Source organism: Brachycentrus maculatus, unplaced genomic scaffold (assembly GCF_059751285.1).
Source record: "Brachycentrus maculatus isolate JH-2025_06_01 unplaced genomic scaffold, ASM5975128v1 h1tg000026l, whole genome shotgun sequence".
Lineage (NCBI taxonomy): Eukaryota > Metazoa > Arthropoda > Insecta > Trichoptera > Brachycentridae > Brachycentrus > Brachycentrus maculatus.
This window is the reverse complement of record NW_028280780.1, coordinates 2,340,001-2,351,645: the sequence shown is the minus strand read 5'-3', so window position 1 is coordinate 2,351,645 and position 11,645 is coordinate 2,340,001. Positions and strand designations below refer to the sequence as shown.

The window sequence follows — 11,645 nt, the reverse complement described above, 5'->3', positions numbered from 1 at the left end:
TCCCAAGTGGCATGTTTTTAGTGATACATATAAAAGTTTTATGTTCTTGAAGGTGAAAGGGATATGTGGATCGAATGAATAACGAGAAAATGACTAAGAAAGTATATGAGAACAGACGACGACCTCCGAAACAGACTTGCCACGATCAGATCAATCAGAACCTAAAATCTGGTGGTGTCAAAAGTCCGCGTATCGGAGGGCCTGTATGACTAGCTGTTTCAATGTGAAGGAAGCAAAAAGTGTATGTCAGGACAGAAAAGTGTGGCGTTCCATCATCTCTGTCATTCCCTGCCAAGAAACGGCTTGATGGTAGTAAATCTAGTATAAAAGGTTTATGTGTTGTCATGCTCCGCGTGTTGGGCGCTATTCATCTTTCTATCTTCTTACTTAATAGTAGACTATTGACCCTGTGACCCCTCTGCTCCACGTCAGATGTGGTGCGAATAAAAAAGGATTAAAACAAAATTAACATAGTATCATTAAACAATTTAGCTTTAGCAAATACATGTTTGTATATGTATATATATATATATATATATATATATATATATATATATATATATATATATATTTATATATATATATATATATATATATATATATATTTATATATATATATATAAATATATATATATATATATATATATATATATATATATATATATATATATATATATATATATATATATATATATATATATATATATATATATATATATATATATATATATATATATATATATAATATATATATATATATATATATATATATATTTATATATATAAATATATATATATATATATATATATATATATATATATATATATATATATATATATATATATATATATATATATATATATATTTATATATATAAATATATATATATATATATATATATATATATATATATATATGTATATATATATATATATATATATATATATATATATATATATATATATATATATATATATATATATATATATATATATATATATATATATATATATATATATATATATATATATATATATATATACATATACATATATAGGTATATATAATTATAATACCAGTAAATATTTTATTTGGTTTTATAATTACAAATAATAGTCATATATAGCTGTATATATATATATATATACATATATATATATATATATATATATATATATATATATATATATATTTATATATATATATATATTTATATATATATATATATATATATATATATATATATATATTTATATATATATATATATAAATATATATATATATATATATATATATATATATATATATATATATATATATATATATATATTATATATATATATATATATATATATATATATATATATATATATATATATATTATATATATATATATATATATATATATATATTTATATATATATATATATATATATATATATATATATATATATATATATATATATATATATATATATTTATATATATATGTATATATATATATATATATATATATATATATATATATATATATATATATATATATATATATATATATATATATATACATATACATATATAGGTATATATAATTATAATACCAGTAAATATTTTATTTGGTTTTATAATTACAAATAATAGTCATATATAGCTGTTCCTCTCCAAAAAGTGATTTAGCTCTTGTGCTTGGGAGGGACTTTCTCTCAATGTTCATTATTTGTACTTAATTAATGATGTTTTATTAATGAATTAATGGTCTTTTTTATTTGTATTTTTAAGTTGTTGGGAGGTTATTGAAACATTTGGTTCCCAAATATTGCAGTTTAGTTGGAATTATTTTGTGTAGCATCTTTGTATCGTAAAATAATTGGAATATCAAAGAGAATTTTTTTTGGATTCAAATATTAATCACCCTTTAATAGTTCAAAATTTTCTGATTTTATTGTGAAATTTTAATTACAAATTTTTAACGGTTTCTACATACATGAGGAACTTGAATTTTTTTAAATAATAATTTTATTGGAGTTAAGTTTTCTTTTTTTATATGTCTTGAATGATTATTCTATGACTATTAACTATTAAGTACTATTGACTACTAACTATTTTGACAGAGTTTGCGTTGACTATTTCCTCCATCCAACAATGCCTCACTATCATTCATATATTGTTGAAGCAACTAATATTTTAACTTGAGATAAAATCTCTGGTTTTAAATGTGAAAAAAGATGGAAGTCTTAGCATCCCAGGCTTTATGACCTGTGATTTGGCTGGCTTAAATGATCACTTTATCCACTTGTATTACGTTCACCACTCTGCCCATAATTGAACATCCATATTGCTTAAATTTTAAAAACTTGTTTATATGCAATAGTCTTAGAACCCTTTCACACGTGGGTAACAATTTAATTGATTTGAATGTAAGGCTGATGTTAGGAAATTTGTGAAAAACATATAACTTTAATACTGATTTATCATTTGTAGGGTAAATAATCCACTGCCTGAGAATAAATAACAGTGAATTGAATCAATTAATTCTGAAAGAAAAATTAATAAATTGAAGCTATTCTCCGTCTGCGAATGCTGAAGTTTATAGACAACATATAAATTGATATTTCAATAAAAAATATATGTACTTACATTTTGTTATATACAGTTATGTTATTTTAATGAAATCCGGTTTGAACTTTAAACGTGTGATTTGCTGTATAAAAAATAAATGCATCTAACGTATATATGCTGTTCCTATGCACTCAAAAGAGTAAAAAAAAACTACTTGTTTATTTTAGTTCCTACTTAATCAAGTTGGCCTTGACTATGCAAGCTGCATTATTGTTTTGAATTTTTTGTCGTTTTTGCATATTATTTTATGCATGTCATGAATGTATATAAAATAACATATAATATTTCGATTCAGAGATTTTAAAATAAAACCTGTTTAAAAAAACATTAATGTATATACATACAGTATATACTACTAGATTAATAATATGCAGGATTTTAGTACTACATTTATAAAGACGGTTATGACTTACATATAAATTGACTAATTAAAAATTTCTTCAATTAATTCGACAGTCACTTTTTAATAATATCGATCCATTTCAATTTACGTTTTACCTGGTAAATACTACCATTTCTTAAAATCTATTGTGATACGTGTTTCGATGCATATTGCATCATTTTAGAACACCGTATGTGAAGCTGAGTCTAAATTTTAAAATTGTGCAGTTGGAACGTTGAAGGACGATGTCCCCTTTTGTCTATGATTCCATTGATTAAAAAAATAAATAATAAGAAACATCTCATACAACTTATTCATTCTTCAACGTCCCAAAGACAAAACTCTAAAATTTAAACTTAGTTTAATATACGGTGTTTGAAAATGATGCGGAATGTGTCGAAATAGTGTCATAATAGATTTTAAGAGATATTTACCAAATAAAACTTTTACCAAAAACTTAAAATGATGTCAAAGATAACAAATTGTATTACATATTCTACGAATTTAAATAAGAATGTTGTATTTTATTTTATATAGCATTAAAGTAAATTATAGAAAAGTAGAAAAAAATATTAATTTACACGATTAGAAATAACTGCTAAAAAACTATATTTCAGAGAACGCAGGACTTCGATATACAAATGTGCAGAAGAGTTATCAACGTGTCGGGTTGTGGTCCCGTGTTTAGTGTCACTCTACCACAATTCACTATAAGATACTTAATTCTAATAATGAGCCGTTAAGTCTCACAGAAATAGTTTTTTTTTTAAATAAAAAAACAACGGTTGCAGATTCACCCAAATATTATTTAAAAATACTTTTCTTAATAAAATGACATAAAATTCTTACTTGAAACTCTTAACATAACTTATATGTTATCATTATTATAATACACTACCTAAATTTATTCAAATTAAATTAATTTAGTCAAAAAAAAATTATGAAATTTTCAGCCCCTGTGTTGTTGTGTATGTAACATAAAAGATTTCAGTAACATTCACAACAGTATTTACACTTAATATATCTTAGAATGTTATAGAAATAAGTATGAATAATTGATGCTGATTGGTTTTGGATAGCAATGTATCATTTAATTGTAAATTGTAAAATAAAAATAGAATCATTAAACAACACATATATAGTTTTTTCCACATTTAACTTATTTAACGAGTGACTGGATTACGTCACTGGTGAAATAAAATAAATGTGCCATGAAAACATATACTCTCTATATTAAAAGCATTGTTAACTTTGTTAAAAAACAAATCGTCGTTGTTTTATTTAATCTACTCTTCAAAATGTTGGATTTAAACAAATATTTTTTTAAATAATTTATTTATTTAAATTTCTTACACTGAATATATGAACATGTCGCTCACTCCTTTCAAGAACGTAATACTTCAAAAATCGACAATTTTCAGTTGTGCATGTTTTCAGAATACCCAGAAAATTTACTATATTCCAGCAAAAGCGGCATATTTTTAACTAAATATTTACCCGCTACAGGGCAGAAAGTGTTGTTTGAGCATTTTGAGCAAAAGGTATTGTTTAATTATTTCTTTGAATATACATTATATTTTTCAAATGGAGAAAAAACCTTCGGGTTTTACCTAAAAAGATCTGTTGCACAGTAAAAAGTTCAATAAGTGGCTTGATATTTATTTTTAATACATTGTATTATATTTTTAAACTTTAAAAACGGTCCCCTGAAAACTCAAGTTTTTATTTTAGTTATGACGTTGTTGAAAGGAGTAAGCGATGTGCTAAAATTCCGTGTAGTGCACAAACGCCCTTAGTTTTATTTATTGTTTCGGCATTAACTTTGTGGTAAGACATGTTACAATAATTAAAGAAAACACTTCGTTTTTTACCACTTGAGTTTTATTATAGACTACATGTTTCAGAAGTTAAACTTCCATCATTCAGGTCTGTATAATAACATTAACATTGTTATTATACAGACCTGAATGATGGAAGTTTAACTTCTGAAACATATAGTCTATACTAAAACTCAAGTGGTAAAAAACGAAGTGTTTTCTTTAATTATTGTAACGCCCTTAGTGTTTGTTTTTCCACGAAGCTTTGGTTTATTTACTACAATGTTTTATTCACCTTCGTCCGGGTCATCAGACGTGGAACCAGAGTGGACCAGCTAACTATGGCTTTATCCGCTATCATTGGTCAAGCGATGACCAATTATCAGATAAAACAAATGAGTCTGGAAACCCATTGTATACGAATATGTCGAGATGCCGACACCCACCGTTTTATGAGCCGCCACTGACATTTAAGGTCAGATGATCACAGCTTCTCACTTCTTCGATTCCTGCCTATATTAGACGTCAATTAGTTAGGAGTTTCCCTCATAGAGTCTGAGACCAGTTGGCATTTCTCAGTAATCTCCACTTTACTTTACTTTATTTCAAATTATTTTTGACATCTCATCAAAAATGAAGAAGAAAATGGAAGTCTAGGCATTTACAGGGCTGACGACTGTCATAGGCTGGTTTAAGTGATCACTTTACACACGGGTAGCATTCACCAATTCGTCCCATTATTGACAACCACACTACTCAAGCTCTTTGAAGTTCTATATATATCAACCAATTTCGAAACATAGTTCTTAAATCACTAAAACTTCACTAGAGACATCTATTGGTGAGATGAAAATAAGCTTTTTATTGAGCAGAAACTCTTATATTAGTATGTGAGGTCCGAATCCTGGATTATAATCACATACACGAGAAACGCCAGAAAATATCGTTTTCGTTTTTATTATTTTAGCTTAAAATTTTACTGATTAATTTATTTACAACATTTATGACCGTCGTCAGCCCCGTAAATGCCCAGACTTCCATATTTTTCTTCATCTTAGATGAGATGGCAAACAATAAACTAAAAAATAACTCCCATAATTGGAGACACTCCAGATTTGTGAACAAGTATTTGGACACATTCAAAATGTTACTATATTTCAGCCTTCTTATTGTGCCCTCGAACAAACGTACCACATGACCTGCCCAGTTCCACTTTTGTTTCACAATTCTTTGAGCCACATTTGTAACCTTGATCTTTTCCCTTATCCAAACATTTGTTTTTCGGTCCCTACGGGATATGTTCAGCAACCTTTCCTTACAATTCCTTTATTTTTCGATGTTGTGGGAAATTCAATGAATGTTGTACCCATCTTGATATGTTTTACTCCAAATTTTCAAACTTTAAAGCTAAATTGTTCGAAATCTTATAAACCTAAAAGGGTAATTCTATTCCCAGTCCTTTCCTTTTCTTCTTTTTCTATCACTGTCATCTCCTTTTCTCTTTATTCCATCCTTGTCTCATGTTATATATAGACTTTTCTTATATATAGACTTTTCTTACGCATAGGTGTGAAGAACTGTAATTGGTACTCATGATTTTTTTTGTATTCTGATTTATCATATATTGTAACTGTTGTTTTTCCTTCCAATAAAATAATAATAAATAAAACCTTCTCTACATTGCTCTTTGTGTTACCCGGAGTCTTGATTGATTCGTTATAATATGATTCGTCTTGATATGATTCATTTTGTTAGGGTAAATAATCGCAAATGCATCGAACATTTTCCTTTTCAGATGGATGGAATGTTTGGAAATTTTAGAATTATAATTAATAAAATATGGCGGACACACTTTGACACTAATTCGAAAATTTTCATTAAATCTGTAACTGGGAATATGTTTAAGTCTAATTTACATAAAGTTTTGTAAAACAAAAACGTAAATGAACCAAGTTGTGGGTTCGTTACTATGAGCAACAAGTCAACAATAAAAAATATAGAAAAATCATCTTCTTACAAAGCGAATTACGATTTGCAATGCAAATTATATATGCCTTTTTGGTATGCATCTGAAATACTCCGTCCGCCTACGTAGTGTAGTGGTCAGCACGCTCGGCTACCGTTCTGGAGGACCCGGGTTTGATTCCCAGGGGGGGTAAGAATAAATATCAGTGATTTTTTCACTGTAATATTTATTCAATATTACCCTGGACTGGTACTTGAAGCAGAGGGCTGATCACCTTTCCTTCGTGTATAAACGATCAAGATAATACTGCGTTTATATGACGCAGTGCCCTATGCACCATTTGGGGTGCGGATAAGGGTCTTATTATTATTATTATTATATCTGAAATACTGAAATAAAAATAGTTGTGTTTCCACAGTTACAATTTAAGGCATTATTAGCAATATTGCTTTATTTTTTTATATTTACACTTAAAAGAGATCAAACTATCACGGATGGGTATTATCCTTCGAGTGATACTAAACACACTTGTTAAATGTTATTCCATTATTAGGGTAAAACAATAACACTAACTAAAATAATTCAATATTTTATGTAAAACATTTTGTCTGAATCATTTGTTTTCAGGCGTCTCATAATATTAAATAATTTGGAAAAAAATCTTATAAAAAAATATTCAACTGTGTTGGATGTCAAATGTGACAATAACTTATAAACTATATTGCACATTGAATTGCCGTTTTCACAATATTCTTTTTAAGACATCGTATATATTTTCCTAACTTAAATTTATATACAACATTTTGAGTGTGTCCAAATACTTGTTCACAAAATCTGGATTATCTCCAATTACAGGAGTTACCTTCATATTATTTTTTGACATCTCATGAAGATGAAGAAGAATATGGAAGTCTGGGCATAGATGTCTCCAGTGAAGTTCTAGTGATTCAAGAACAAGGTTTCTAAATTGGTTCATAAACAGAACTTCCAAGAATTTGAGTAGTGTGGTTGTCAATAATGGGTAGAATTGGTGAATGTTACACGTGTGTAAAGTGATCACTTAAACCAGCCTATGACGGTCGTCAGCCCCGTAAATGCCCAGACTTCCATATTCTTCTTCATCTTTGATGAGATGTCAAAAAATAATATGAAAATAACTCCTGTAATTGGAGATAATCCAGATTTTGTGAACAAGTATTTGGACACATTAAAAATGTTGTAAATCAATTAACTAAGTGGACACACATTATCTACTAAAAAAATAGTCTCATCTTATCATTGAACTGTAATATTTGTTACAAAAAAACTCAACATAAGTACCAGCTTACTTAACCTAAATATTTATCTCTCAAATATCGGTAATCTTCTTTAAAAAGAGACCTCGAATTTTAATCAATATTTTAGATCATTATTTCAATTGATCAATGTTTAATCGGGATAGGTAGTTAGACAGTAGGTATCTACTCAAGAAACGCACGAAGGGGTTATATATGTATATATTTATTTATATACATATATAACCTAGGGCTAATATAAATTATATATTGATAGAAATAGGTGTCAAATTGTGGTAGGGAGGGTACAAACAGAAAAACTCTGACTCAAGAGTCCGCGACACTCACCACGGGATCACAACCTGACACTTAATTAATGATATAATAGCATAATCTTTATTTTTTTTTTGCATAAATATGGAAGAATTGTGTGCCGTTATATTCTCTCTGCCTACCCTGCGGAAGCGGCTTGATGATTAGTTATTGAGTTAGTTCCTATCCCAAAATGAGAAATAGAAATTGCTCATTGGGAATATTATAAATATGGCTTATGTATGTAATATGTTTGGAAAAATAAATACTTCATTTGAGGGAAACCCGCTTTGGAGATGCGTGAAAAAAAAAAGTGAAAATGACGCAAAGATACTAATTATTTTACCAGTACAAATCAAATTTCTGTTTTAATCTAAAAAATCGAATAAAATTGATTGGGTATCGTATTATATGCAGAAAAAACGTCGTACGAAAAAAATTAAATAGTGCCCCTTTATCTAATAAACCATATAGTAAAAAAATAATAAAAAATGTTTTTATCAAACCGTTTTTTACTGTTATAATAGTATTTTATTCGTAATATACTCGCTTATAAATCAAAGTGGACATTTTAAAAACAAAATATTTGATCCATTTGTTTGTAACAGTGTTTGAAGTATATGATTTGTAACATGTATAAAACACTCAAATTTCCCTTAATGTACGTTTTTTCTAAATTTGACAAACATTCACTTGTGCGACACTATGAATCCACACATACGTTTTCTTATTACCTACCTTAATTATATTTTAATTGAACTGCAGTCGATCGTAGAAGCGAGTGTTTTAATGAATAGGAAGCGTTCGTATCGTAGATTAGCATGCGCAGTGAAATATTGTCAATCGGTATCAAAAAACGTTGCGGTAGGAGTGCACAGTGCAACGAAGAGTATCAAGGTCGCCCTAGACGTATATTTAGCTATAATGGCGATACTCCTAGTCAGTAGTGAGTGCAGTTGGTCAGAGCAGCGCAGCTAACTGTGAAGTCAAGTGCATCGCTTATGAACTAGGAACTGCTAACCTGCTGACCCCTTACTAGATCATGCTGCCCTGGTAGGCGGTCAATTTAAGTTTAAGGAGATATTAATTTAAACGTGACTTTTTTGTTATTCTAGTGTAGGTACAAGGAAGACGAAATGTCACAAACAAGCAGCGTTATGAAGGTTAGTAAATTGGATCAAAACTATTTTATGTTTTTACATTGATTATTAATAATGTTATTACTTCCATAAAAAAAAAACTATTGAATCCATTAATATTTCAACGCACTCATGAATTTAGTATGTATTTTGTCACAGTTAAAAATATTCATACCTAAATCAAACAAATAAATTTAAATTTTACTTCGTTTATACCACTGTTTTAAATAGTTTACTATTTTGTTATGTCATTATATAAAATCTAAGTAATATTTGCACACCGTAAAAAATCAAACTGAAATTATTCCAGTAAAAACGAACTAATGTCATTAATATTTTAACACACTCTTGAATTTTGTATGAATGTATGTGGTTACGGTAAAAATATTAAAACCTAAATTAAAAACATAAAGTTTCACTTACTTTTTTAATAGTGCTATTTACAAAGTAAAACATTAATGAAAAATTGATAAAAATTACTACGAAGTGATAACACAAAGTTTTAATTCATTTTTGTAAAAAAACTTTAATAAATAAACCACAAATTCCAATCTGTAAATATTCGTATATTGAACTGTATTTAATCATCATACATGATATTTTAAAGCAACACATATAAAATTAAATGATTCAATAACTTTTTTGACGTGACCTAAAAATAATAATTTCCATTTATTTTTTTAATGACATAATTTTAATATTTGATATTTGTGTGACAATATTTTACGTTTTGTTTATCTTATTTATATAAAAACTAATGTCTTACAGTTACATAAAATATATATTTATACCCATTGAAAAAAATTATTCCGAAAATAACACTGAATAAAAATTACATATACTATTGTTGTATTTTTAGAAATACGTCAAATTAAAATATATCTATGTGTAAAATATCAGAGTAATTTTAGTCAGCTTCCTATTGCAAAGTGCATTCACTTTCATTTCAATGCTGTTGCATTACATAAGAGGAACTAATACTGCAAGGCACAAAATTCAAGGTCTAAATATGACAAAAAGTATATTTGCACATTTTTCTCTGTTTGAAATGTAGTTTTCTGTACAAAGTTATGGCGAAATGCATTTATCTTTAATAAAATTTGGTTGCATTTCCTTGTCGTATTATCGATATTTTTTTCTAAAACAACTTGAAGGTTCATTTGTGAGTATCTGCAGAAACCTTCTTATATTGACTAAAAAATATGTTCAAGGAATTTATGCTTGTTGATCATTTAAAATTTTTACTGACTTGCTTTAAAAGTATTATACGTAAATAATATATTGTGATTTTTTTATAAAACAAACGTAACAAAAACGAACTGTCAAACTGTTTATTTAGAACGAAAAAGTAATCAAATTATTTGGTCTATCAAAATTTCTACATTTTGTCGTTGAAAATTTTGTAAACAAAATGAAACAAGATGCATTTACATTGATTTTAAGCAACGTTATACAGGGCGACGGGAAATTGACTGTAAAAATAATGTTTTAATTGGATGAGGGTAGGAATCACCCACGACAGGAAGTGAATGTCGGGTTTTGATTTTTGTATATAATTATAGATGCACGTTGATATTTTCACGTGATATGTGGCTAGGATATTTTTCCACTTCTATTTTATTTATTTAAAATAAATTATATTTGAAATATAAGTCAATAAATAATTTGTACCTGTTTGTACTGTAATTTCTTCTTTAGAATATTCCTATAGACTGTAAATAACATACATATGTCCGAAAATGAATTAGATAAAAATCGTTTGAACTGATATTTTCGCATAATATGAAGAACAAATCTTATAACCTCTCTCCCATTCCTCTCCTCTCCTTTTCCTTAATGCATATTCCATTTTATACCATACCCTTACGCTTCTACTCCCACCCTCACACACATACGAACACACACATACATACACCCACACCCACCCACCCATATATTTGTAATTATTTAATTGGTTTTTATAATCGTCAATCTAACAATATTTCATATTTTTTATGTACAAGCTGTATACCATAATTCCAAAACAATTAAAATAAAATTATATTTATGTATAAATTTTAAATCAAACACAGATTTTTTGAGTCTACTAAGTTGTATTTTATCAACAAAAAAACATAAAAAAATTAATATTGTGA

The 11,645-nt window shown here is 27.2% G+C and overlaps 1 protein-coding gene across 1 annotated transcript in view; it reads left to right on the top strand.

Annotated features, from left to right (window-relative positions):
• Positions 1–9,310: 9,310 nt before the first annotated feature.
• LOC148313035 (uncharacterized) overlaps positions 9,311–11,645 on the top strand; it is an 11,357-nt gene continuing 9,022 nt past the window's right edge. The window contains exon 1 of the mRNA XM_088270043.1: positions 9,311–9,534. Within this exon, the coding sequence (XP_088126169.1) occupies positions 9,508–9,534 (27 nt within the window). The 5' untranslated portion in view covers positions 9,311–9,507. The remainder of the gene's footprint in view (positions 9,535–11,645) is intronic.